This window comes from Pinus tabuliformis, chromosome 6, assembly GCF_031772625.1.
Source record: "Pinus tabuliformis cultivar Carrire ecotype Pingquan chromosome 6, CPIR1, whole genome shotgun sequence".
Classification (NCBI taxonomy): domain Eukaryota; kingdom Viridiplantae; phylum Streptophyta; class Pinopsida; order Pinales; family Pinaceae; genus Pinus; species Pinus tabuliformis.
In genome coordinates, this window is record NC_142292.1 from 473444301 (window position 1) to 473457143 (window position 12843).

Genomic DNA, 12843 nt, shown 5'->3' on the forward strand with positions numbered 1-12843 from the left:
GCTTGATCCTTTGCCTTTTGTTTGATATGTTGTGTATGTCTTGTTGTCAACATTGAAAAATGATATAAACCACTAAGACCATTATCATTTCCTTGTTGGTAAACCAAGCATATGATGCATACTTCTTAACATATTCTTTTTTCATTACTAGGTTGTGCTTAGGTTAGGGTGAGCTTACATGTTGGATGGAAGAATGATCTACCAAATAACAAGATTTTGTCATGAGGACTGTACAAGACTCGATTAAGCCTTAATGCCCCCTAGTTTAGTGTAACCCCATAATTGACTATCACCCTCAACCTCTCCTCATAAAATTTAAAGCCAAAACATGATGAGAAATAAAACTCACAAAAACCAACTAATTTACACCTCATAGATTAATAGATATTTTTTAACACATTTCCATACACAAATGCTCCTCAACACCATCTACTCCAACTTAATAACATATATTCATAAACAGACACTCTAGAACATCTACTTCAACTTCTGACTCATATCCACGTAAACATCTCTCGCCCATATATGAAATTTACCATATCCTTCACTTCACTTCACATTTTGTTGTTGGCACTAACTCCCAAAATTAATATCAATTTGTTTATAATGATCACTTCTTCCCACGCTCTCTCACATATATTCATGCATCATCTCCACTTATGAATCCAGTCAATCTAGTGATTGATTGGTAATGACCATAATAATTACAATTACAACTATAAATTGGCACAATTTTTGCACTTGAAAAACCACACAACTATATACCTTTCTCTTTTTTTTAACAGGTGAGAAAATCTATCCTTCACTTCACTTCACATTTTGTTGTTGGTACTGACTCCCAGGAATTAATATCAATTTGTTTATAATGATCACTTCTTCCCACGCTCTCTCACATATATTCATGCATCATCTCCACTTATGAATCCTGATCAACCTAGTGATTGATAATGACCATAATAGTTACAATTACAACTACAAATTGGCACAATTTTTGCACTTGAGAAACCACACAACTATATACCTTTCCCTTTTTTTCAACAATCCAGTGATTGGTAATGATCATAATAATTACAATTATAACTATAAATTGGCACAATTTTTGCACTTAAGAAACCACACGACTATATACCTTTCTCTTTTTTTTAACAGGTGAGAAGATCTATCATAACTCAATTGTCAAAGGCGAGGACAAATGTCTCTCACTGCTAACCGCGAATGCATGCTAGACTCATCACCCTTATTCAAGGAAAACCACACCACCTGTACGACGGTGGTATGTAAAGGGACAATCTCCTCTGGGTCTTGGGCTGTTAGGCTGTTAAGCTGTTTCCTTAAGTCCAAGAAAGGCAAGCTCTTAGCCAATCAAAAACAATTTTAGGGATACTCCAAGCCCAATATACCTTTCCCTTTTATTTATTTATTTTTTAAATTTTTTCACCTTTTATGTTGTTTTTATATTTAAATTATTTTATTTTTAATTTTTTTTTCACCTTTTAAAAGTTCGAGTGGGCGGGAATGGTTTTTATATTTAAATTATTTTATAAAACTTCTAGTGGGCGGAAATGGTAGTACCTGCCTCAGACAAGACTAAGAACAGACGATCCGGCCTCTGGATGGGAGAAGACAGTTTGCCTTAAAAGACCTGACATTAAAAATGTCCTGGAATCATGCACGGTCGATTCCCTGTAAAATGCTTTCGATGACAACAGTCCGCCTCACGTTCAGTTCAAGTCTGTTCCTCCGCCCTCCAGCAGGGATCTGCACGTGGCTCGATTCCACTTCACATTTGTTTTTAATTCGTTCGCCACCTTATTCTAATGCCCGCCATCGTAAACCTATAATTGGGATTCGAACCTGCGCTGCTATGGACGAACGGACGAAGCAGGCGCTCCGTGCTGGACAGCTACGGTTACATGGGAGTAGCAAATAATTTCTCTATTTTTTTTTTGTTATCACCATCCCGATAGATTCAGAATTTGCAAAATCCAGAGCAGTATCGTCTTTGCATAAACCCAAAAGTTTCTACCGAATTTCTAACTAAAAAGCAAATCCAAATCCTCTGGACATAAGATTAGTTACTCCCGGTCACATGAAATCATCAATCGCGCGGGCAACGACAAACAGCATGGCCCGCCGGTGTCAGGAGACCCTCTCCGTTAAGAGAAGACAACAGCTCACTCGCTCAGTGGGAGTTCTCTTGCCTTTGCCTCCCTTATGCCCTTTTCAATCCACGCTCTGCAAATCCCCTGAGCCCTATGGCGCTTATCACTCTTCGTTTTCTCCCCATCCTAATGGTCGGATTCTGCACATTCCTCTTCCTTCCATCACAATCCCAGCTCTCCGCCCCCCTCCACTGCTCGGACGTTGGCCGCGTCTGCGAGTCCTTCGTCTCTTACACTCTTCGGCCACCGCAATCCCTAGGCGAGGTAGAGAGCCTGTTCGACGTGCTTGTGGACGACATAACTTTAGACCAGAGCGTGGACGCCGGGGATCGCCATGTTTTTATCAAGAAGAACTGCTCCTGCGTTTCGACTCACAAGCAATATCTGAGCAATACAACATATACCGTGACAGAGAATGTGGGATCCTTGGGTTCTATACTGGAAATGTCTTACGGGGGGCTCGCCTGGATGCCCAATAACGCTTCGAGAAAACTGCATTTGGGGGCTGTGGTGTCTTTGCATCTGCTCTGCGGGTGTTCCAGCAGCCTGTGGAATTATATGCTGAGTTACGTGTTGCAGCCGTCAGATACCCTCTCTTCTCTTTCCAGCAGATTTGGAGTGAGCATGAAAGATATCGAGACTGTCAATGATATCGCCGACCCAAATGTTCTTTCTGCTGGGATTGTCTACTATATACCACTGAACTCAGGTGTCTTGGGTTTTTCTTTTCCTTTCTTCTCATTGGTGCTGAATATGCAACTTTTGATGAGCCACCATTTGTCTTCAGAGGCAGGGTCAACATTCGCTTTTGGTTATTCCCTTTTATTTATCATAATAGAGTTATCCACTTCAAACAAGAATTGCCTCTAAATTCGATATCATCATATTTGTCGGGTCGTGCTGTAGTGCGTTAGGCTGTTATGTAAATAATTGGTCTGCCATTTAAAAAATTCAAGTTCAAATGTTAGTGAAGGAGGAAGGTGTTTAACGTATTGGAGTTAATTGCAATATATGATAGATCATGGAGTAACTGAACATTTATTTCTCTACGATAGAGTAATTGTAAGGCCCTAATTTTGAGTTAATTGCAATATATGATAGATCATGGAGTAACTGAACATTTATTTCTTTATGATAGAGTAATTGTAAGGCCCTAATTTTGGATCGGTTTGGGCACTTTTGCCTCATGATCACATTGGTGGTCACTTACCGGCATGGATAGACTGGATTTAAGGTTGATGTCTAGGAGAATCAATTTTGGTGCCTTGGTCAATTGCAGTCCTTGGCAGCTTGCATTAGTTAGTCAGACCAAGAGAAGCTTGGAAGGGAACTTGGTGAGGAAAGGCAAAGAGGGTTGCCGTGGCCAACTTTGTCTTCAGACATGCACTATAGATGTTTGACAAAGTGGCATAGAGAACTTGACTGGCTTTTATAATTTTGGGTGCCTAGGCACCATGCAAACTCAAGGAGTTGGGCATTCAACACTTAGGGATTGCTATAGAGTGTTAAAAATTGTAGCTCAAGGAGTCGGGCATTCAACACTTAGGGGTTGCTATAGAGTGTTAAAAATTGTAGCTCAGACAGGTGTCTCTACATAAGCCTTACATCTAGGTATGCAAAAGACAACGTAATAATTACTTGTTTTAGCAATTTTATTTATTCCTAAGTTTTATTTAGGAAAAGTACATTGATTTAATTAATTAATGTAAACTTAGACTATATGATGACCCATGGTATTTCGCTTTAGAAGAATTATCCTTATAAATTGATGGAATGAGTGAGTGAAGGACACATTATTTTCGAAATCACTTTGAATAAGAGAGAAGAGGGTTGATTTGGGTGAAAAACAGGAAAGTCGAGTAGTTGAGGAGAGGGGCCATTCTCTAGGATGAGTGAACAAGAAAAAGAGGTCGAGTTTTCTGTTGAAGAGGCTGAGTCTTGGGCCGTGGAAAGGGGCTGTGCGTTTCTGTGGAAAGAGGCTGTGCTTTAGGCTGTACGAAGCAGAAGGGAAGGACCAATTTTCTGGGGCTGTTGATTGGACGTAAAATCTCTGGTACTGTTGTATTAATATTTTTCTGAAACATAATAAAATCCCGTTTTGCTAGTTTTTCCCCACATTGGGGTTTTCCAAGGTAAATAGCTATATAAAAATTGAGTGCTCGAATTTCTGTTTTTGGTGTGCATAAAATGTTAGAAGCTTAGCGGTGTTAATTGTGCGTAGGTTTCAGATTTAAATTTTCTGGGTTTTCAGTAGAAATAAAAATATGGGTATAAAAATTTACTAACACATTAATTTGAGTGTTAGGCTTAAAGGATCTAACACAAAGGGCAACCAAATGCATTGAACACATTGGGTGCACTTATTGGATCCATCGAGCATCGCTAGGCACACATGTTGGGTGCACCATTGGAGTTTGGACATCGGTAGATAAGTCATGAAGGGGGTAGAGGTGCTGTCAAGCATAGTTGAAGTTGGCAATGTGGGCACTTGGGTTCACTTAGGCTTGGAGGCGCTTGCAAGTGCAAGACAAGTCTTGTATAAATAGTGGATGCCTCAAAGGTAGGGTATCAATCCTTTATTTGTTATCATTCATTTATAGCGTAAAGGAGCTTTGTGATTTTGCTAAGTTCAAGGTTAAGCATAGTAGGGCACATTGCATTTGTTGAGTGAGATGAAGATAAAAACTTGACTTGTAGGAGGCAAGCTTGTGATTACTTTAGGGGTTAGATTGTGTAAGTTGGTTGGGTAGTAGATAGAAGGAAATATTACCTTAGACTCATTTTACATTTGTAATCAAGTTGAAGGTAGAAGGTTGCAACTCCCTTGTTATATATCCGTAACATTCTTCATCTAAATAAAGTTAAGGCAACTACTTTGGATGCTGCCTATACATGTGTGTTGTGGACTTTCTATGATTGTTGGATATTTTGCTTTGTATTGGCTAAATATTAAAACACTGGTTAAGTATTACAGGGGATGTTTTATAGGCCATGGTTGGATGCGTGCCTACTCTTGAATGAACTTTGTTAGGGCATTTGAAAGTTTGTAGCTTAAGATGAAGTTATGGGAAGCCCTTAAGCGAAGAGGCATAATTTTGCTATACTATGCAAAAGTTGACCAAGCCTTTGAATTTGATGCAAGGCCACATGATTTTAGGTGTTGAAATAGACTTGGGAAAAACCCAAGTTTGCAACGGAAAATTTGAGCAAACTATAGGTCTATGATAGTAACCAAATATTTATACTCTCCATTTTGAGAAGATAAATATTTACGAAAATTGGTTTATTAAACTTTTCCATGTTTTAAACACTGTCGGATTTTCCAAAACTTGAAAACCTTAGAGTATATGAAATTGGTTTGTAATTATCAAACTTTAGTTTCCTTTATGAAAGCCAACTAATGTTTGTTTGGATTTTAATCCATGTTCAAGCTTTTTAATTATAGGATTTCATAGTCATTTTACACCAATGGACCAAAATGAGTGCATTTGATCACCTTCAACGCTCAACAACAAACTATAGTATAACATTTGAGGTTTCTTTTTGTTTGTTTGTTTTTGTATTTTTTTAATATTTAAGGAAATATTTGGGCAGATCCACTTGAAGGGATCACATCCCGTTGGCTTATTAGCAAAGCCTAACCTTGATGGCATCGACGAGAATTGACCCTTTGACCTCTCATTAGCAAGGTGCTTTTAGCGATGGGAACTCGACCAATTGAGCTAACCCTCGGGGCTAACATTTGAGGAATTGTTGAATACACTATATAGTCATTATTAACTTATATTAGCCAAATTCTCAGCATGCATCAAAAGCTATGGTGAACTACAATTTGGAAAATGTGTGAATGGTAATATAGAATCAATTCTTCAATATTGATTCATGCCACATGCTTCTTTTATATAAGCCTTAAAAGTGATTAAATATAAAATTTTGCAAGAGGGATATAATTTTGCAAAATAGCAATGATGATAACTATGAGTTCACATGCTTGTGGTCTTTGTAATGTCTCTTTGTGCGAATTGACACATTGTTATTACCTAAATCTCCAGATTTGTCCCCCCCCCCCCATGTGTTGCGAATCCAGTGTGTCGTGTTCGATTTGCTGCTGATGCATGTCTGAATTTTGGGATTCATGTCAAGGAGTCTGTTCGTTCCTTAAGAGAATCATGATTTTCAGACATGCGTTTGCCAAAAAAGCGACTTGCATGCTTAATAAAACCCAGAATTGGGCCACATTTGTCCATTTGCATTCGCTGTTTGGCTGTTGTGGGATTGTGGGAATGACCAAAAAAGGAGATAAGAGTGTTTTGGAGGTGATTCAAGCTCAGGTAAGTGGATTTCCCTTCCATTTTTTTTCTAGTTTTGCTACAAATGTTTACCTGTCCATTTTGTTTACATGCATAGCCTTACAACAATACATTTTTTCTTTATTTATAGTATTCATGGCTCAATCAAGGGCAACAAGAAACAGGCAGAAAAAGGGGAAGAATGTCCCCATTGGTAATGCCCCCCCTCTTTCAATTTCATTAGGGTCTGCTAGTCTAGGGTAGAGAGAATTGTGTATGTGCACATGAACCTTCGTCTTCTTTACAGGCAGAGGAAGGAGTGGTTGAAGGGAAAGACAAAGATGTGGAATGTGTTTCTTGATGATATGGATTTGAGCAACAGTGTTGAGTTGGCATTGGCCAACTTGGATCTTACTGAGCCAATGCTAGAGCTTGTCACTTTTGATGATGGTGATACTCTTGAGGGGTCATCCTCCACACCAGTAGATGCAAAGATTACATTGGATACAAAGGAGGAGGATGCAGAAGAGAGAAGTGGTGGTACTGATGCTGATTTTGATGTTGATGAGCTATAGGCATAGCCTATAGCCTGCTGGTAGCAACCTATGAGATTCTTCCTTCCTATTCTATTGTTCCGGGTTCTAGTGTCTACCTTGTTTTGTATTTGCTATTTGCCATTGGCATTCCTAGTCAGTGGTCCTCAACACTCAATACTATGTAATTTATTTTGATTTTGACGACTTAATGAGAAAACTGCAGTTTATGGTTAATTTCTTGTGTTTGTCCAATGTCAATTTATCGTATTTGTCATTGATGTAGTAGTAAGTGCTAGTTGTAAACTTGTATCATTGATGAATCATGATTGTATGCATAATGTTACAATGTACATGTATGATTGAATTTGTATCATCATGAGAATTTGTGTAATATCTATTAATTTTTTTAATCTCTCTCTCTCTCTCTTTCTCTCTCTCTCTCTCTCTATATATATATATATATATATAAAGTGTCCTACCTGTCATGTTTCGGGGGGGTCTTCGTGTCTTGTGTCAGAGTCTTGTATTTGTGTGTCACACGTGTCTCGTATCCCCGTGTCAGGTGACTTAGGTTATTACAAATATAGATTTGGATTGAAATAAACAATAGGAAATATGTTAGAAATGAATTTCAAATGAATAAAGAAATTCCAAAAAACAAAACTTTGGGTTTCCCTACTCATCCAAAGATGGATTACATTTGCAAATCTAAAGGGTGAATGGAAGGGGACTTCTCCAAGTGACTTTTTGTTGAGAAAAAAAGTAGTATTTTATTGATAGATAAGATTGATATAAATAGAGAAAAGAAAACCCTTCTTTATACGAAAAGGAGTAAAGCCCTAACATTTGGTCCAAACTATCTTTATAGGGTAACCAACATAGATCCATCTCGATCCTTGATCTATCAAACTATAAACATTGAGGGAGACAAAAAAATTTGAGGTGTAAACCTTAATGTTTTTACATCCTTTAATACTATTTAATAAACACTATGGTTTGCCCTTGACCTTTCTTTCCTTCTTCAGGTTAAGATGTATCCATGCTAATTTATTTATAGTTGTTTATTGCAAATACAATATTCAATATGTTGATTTTTATTTAACACTATGCTTATTAAAAATAATAAAACGTTGGTTTTGATTTTCGTTTTATTTTATAAAATCTACACAAACATACAAAGACGGAGACACACAACATCTCTTCCACCCCATGATGTAAAGCACCTCTCTTATTCATGATACATTGAAGCTAAAAGATGTATTTGGATCAAGTCTAGGTAACCTTTGAATCCACTCATGTGAATCCAGTCCACATAATAACATGATAAACCTACTTACACAATGTACACCAAATATAGGCTCTAAGCACCATTCCAAAAGTATTATTATGATGAGTTACATAAAAAATCCTTATTCATTAGGAGAAGAACTCACAAATAACTTAAGCAAATTCATATATTATATTCATCAATTAACATAAAAAACAATGGTACAATATTCTCACTCATTGTCCATGTAGGGTCACTACTAGGCATAACTACTATTCACCTATACATTTGATCACATGTATTCCCCAATTAGAGTCATAACATAGTAGACCTCTCTAAAAGGTTTGTTCTCAAAGCTTTGTAATCAAGGGATTTGCATGTGATGAAACCAAGTGAGAGGATTTCCTTAGATTTGTGTTTGCCTTTTTGCCACTGTTAATTATCCATCCATTCATATTTGATTCTTGTTGGTGTCAATCCTTGATTATTTGATGTCACATATTACTCTTTCCTTTGTTTTATTTGATGTCTCATATTATTTTTGGAACTTCTACCATTGGTTGTACTTTTTGGTCTTTGATAATATCATGTTACATAATTGTTCTTCAATGTCACGTTCATTGTTTAAGCAATCTGTGTCCTTGGTAGTGCTGATGTGGACTTTCCCATATTTCGTGTTGTCTTTCTTGGCAGTGAGGGTGTAGATGTGGTTTGCCCTTTGATGTTTTGCGTTCATTTTCCATAATCTTATTATCAATTGTCTTTTTTGTTATAATGATGTGCTTTATCTTTTGTTTTTGGATATTCAATTGCTTCTAATTTTGAGATAATACCATCATAGTTGTCCTTCACACCCTCAAAATGGAGTTCAATTTCTTCAAGTATTTCTAATGACATTTTATATTGTCGTCTTGATTTGGAGTTGAAGTATGATACTCATTATCAATTTCATTCATCTATCAGTTTTTGTTTGTTTCTCTAACTTGACTTCATTTGTATTTAAGGCTTCTTCAACTTTCTCACAATGTTCCTTTTCAACTCTTCTAGTAGTCTATTCATATGTGATCTTTGATTTTGCCTCAGGTAGATGCCTTTTTACATTCTAAATTGTAGAAATTCGGTGTATAGACCCACTCTGGTTTCAAGTTTAGTCATTCCTCATTAAGTTTAATACCCAACCAACATTTAATATGCTGCGATCATAAATATGAATATTTTCACAAATTGAAACACATAGAATCTACTTCTACTTTTTCACTTTTGTTGAGATAAAACACAAGCATGCACAAAATAAATTGACGTAGCTGTTTTTGGTCAAATGACCTTGGGAAAACCCCTATTGGCAAACCAATGAAAGAGGAGGATTTGTTTCCTAGAAATTTGTGTTGCCTCATCTCCTCGATTTTTGTGCCTAGGTTGTTTTGGAAGTTATGCACAACTTGCTTAGAAATTTGTGTTGTACGACCCTCGAAATTTGTGCCTTGTATGCCCTTGAAAATCGTGCCTACCTATTGTATGACTTGCATATTAAATGTGTTGTACCCAATATTGCAGGATCCGCCCCCCAAATCTGAAGGCAGATTCGTGTCCCATTTAGATCCACCTCTAATCCTTAGACAAAACCGAAAATTGGATCTGCGATTCTGCCTTTTTGTTGCAGTTCTTGGAAAATGGATCCTCGGGGCCCCAATTTGCATTTCCCGAATGGATCAACCGTTGATCGACCATGGGTCTCGAGCAGATCTGAGAGAAAGGTGGACAGTTCCATGTGGTAGGCATTTATTTATTTATTTTTTGCATTTAACTTGGGTTTAGGGGGCTTTAGGTGAGTTGAGGGTGAGTTAGGGAAAAGAGAGGATGAGGTTAAAAACATTTCACCCCTCTCTTTTCCTCATTCTTGCATCTTTGAAGAGCTTGGAGAAGAGAGGAGAAGAGAGTTTGGAGAAGAGATGAGATACCTAGCTTTTGAGATCAGATTTGTGAGGTTTGAGGAGAGCTTGGAGGAATGAAGGATGAGGAGCTTGGAGGAGCAAAGAAAAGCTGCCATCTACAAGAGCTAAACAGGTAAGTGCAAACCATAGTTTTAAAAACCGGCCACAAAAACCGGTAACCTGTCTAACCGGCCGGTTGGAGGCCTGGCCGGTCCAAACTGGCCTAACAAACCCGGTTTATTACCTTATGTGCCCAAAAACAGGCCCTAACCGGTCAAAACCGGCCGGTTTAGGGCGGAACCGGCCGGTTTATGGACAACATTGTTTCTTATCTGCCCTAAACCGGCCGGTTTATGGACAACATTGTTTCTTATGTCTCCAAATTGAGTATGCTTCAAAAATTGATAGATAAGTCTGAATTAGTCATCAAAGCCCCACAGTTATATGTTTTCTGATCTATGGACATCTTCTGATGGATGGAGATTGTCTTATTAACTGTTTGGATGCTCTGTCCAGCAGTGGCCTGCTTTCCAGTTTTTTGGGATTAGAAGTTTGGACTGTTTTCAGGACTGTATTGGATTGATGTTGAAGTGGCTTTGTGGATTGCATGTAAGAGGTTTGGAGTTGTCTATCTTTGAAATGATTGTATTTAGAATCATTGTTTTTTATACTCTCAGCGCCATGGCAGAAGTCCAATATTCTTCTTGAAGGGGATCATGGTGTCCTCAACTGAGCTGGCACGCAATAGACAAACTGAAGTGCAATTACATAATACAGTTTTTATCCTTTAACCATTTTTCTTTCTGCTGATATTTCCATATAGTACAGAGTTCACAATTATATCACATTTCTTTCCTCAAATATTCTCTTTCTGCTGATATTTCAGAAGAGGACTCTGTCTGCTATGAGTTTTTACTAAATTAGTTATGGTTTTGAAGTAGTCTTTAATTTTCAGTATATTAGTTATATTTCTGAAATGGCCTTTAGTATTTTACTATATTAGTTATATTTTTGACTTGTGCCTTTATGGACTTCAAACTCAAAGCATACGCGCCATGTTACATGACATTAAAAGAATTGGAAAACGCGGGAGAGTGTGGCCAAATTTGACCTTGTGGGACTGTCGTGAACCACTTTTGACCATTCATGATTTAGTTTGAAAGATTTGTCCCGAGTTTGATCTATTTGATCCGAGTATCATAGGTTCATGTCGAGTATGAACAGGTTTTATCATTCCAACATATGGAAATGCTTGCAGGTGGTTTCTAGTATTCTACTATGGGAAAACAAAGAGTAAAACCATCTCTTCTTCTTGCTAAAATAACTACTAGCTCCTTGAGAAAGGTGCCCACTTCTCAGAACAGATCACACTCAACATAACTGCAGTTATGAGGAATCCAAATGTACATGGTCCAATATAAGAAGATGAATCCCAATTAAAAAAGATCGCTACAGCTCATGAATATACCCCTCACCTTGCATACTCAGATTTAGGAAAAGGTTTCAAGTTTTCAACAGATTTCAAAAACAACTTCCATTCTATTTTTCATTGCATAGAAGCAATCTTTCAGGGGGTCAAAGTAACATCACCATACCTTCTTCTCAATCTTTTCTTTGACCATAAACAGTTGCTCGTAGTTAAAAAAAAGTAGTTTATGGAGGTACACTATAGACTTGTAGTAGGCCAATGGCCTCATAGCTTGCAGCATTGTTTTTGGACTTTATAGGCCATTTAGAGCCTCATTTCTTATGTATTTTGCTATTTTGTCGATGATATGTATTGCACTCGGTGCCATTTTGATATATTCACCTTTGCATGGTATATAAATGAGCAAACTTTGCATATTTTGTCTCTATTGGCTTGGAATCATGGTTTTACATCTTAAAAATAGTTTTGTTTCATTAAAAATTAATTATTTAATGTATTTTTTAAAAACCGGTTCGTTTAGACCAAACCAGTCCCGGTTAGACTGGTTCCGGTCGGTAAACCGGTTCATTAAGTGGACCGGTCCGGTCACCGGTTCCGGTTTTAAAAACACTGGTGCAAACCACAAACTCCCTTATTTTTTTGTCATTCTTGTTTGTATTTTTCTTCTACCTCTCCTACTCTTTCCCATTCTTTCTTTTTGCTCATTTTATTGCCGGCTATATTCCAAAATGGTGTTCTTTTGGCTTATATATATCATTCCACTTTTGGTTTTCATGATGGTGGTGGGGAGTAGAAATAGAAGGGAAGAAGAAGAAGAGGATAGTGGTCCCCATATGAGTGACCCAATGTATGATGAGGAGGAAGGGTTTGAAGAGGGCATTGAAATGCAAGAGGAAAAAGTTGCATTGACACCCTTGTGGAATTATGTGACAAAACTTGAGGGGGGAAGAGGTGGTGGAAGCTACAAGTTTTTGTGCCCTCATGATTGTCATGGAGGAAAACCTTATAGTGGTTCATATACCCATGCGAGGAGGCATATTTGTGGGATGCTGGACAATGATGACAAAAAGGGTTCCATAGAGATATCAATTTGCCCTAAGGTTTTAGTGGAACAAAGAAGAAAATACATCCAAATAGAGGAGGCTACACAAAAGAAAAGCAAGAAACAAAAAACTCATTTTGAATCAAGTGCAATTGCGACCTCTAGATTTGGTAGCTCATCTCATCAC

At 37.6% G+C, this 12843-nt stretch overlaps 1 protein-coding gene across 3 annotated transcripts in view; it reads left to right on the plus strand.

The window, feature by feature from the left end:
• Nucleotides 1-1635: 1635 nt before the first annotated feature.
• LOC149259359 (lysM domain receptor-like kinase 3) overlaps nt 1636-12843 on the plus strand; it is a 247618-nt gene continuing 236410 nt past the window's right edge. Inside the window, exon 1 of one of the 3 annotated variants that reach the window (XR_016257464.1) lies at nt 1636-2871. Coding sequence is in view for 2 of the 3 variants with exons in the window: in XM_089418184.1 (XP_089274310.1) it covers nt 2256-2871 (616 nt within the window). In the remaining variant the exon portion in view is untranslated. The remainder of the gene's footprint in view (nt 2872-12843) is intronic. The other 2 variants (XM_089418184.1, XM_089418194.1) reach the window with 2 other exon arrangements.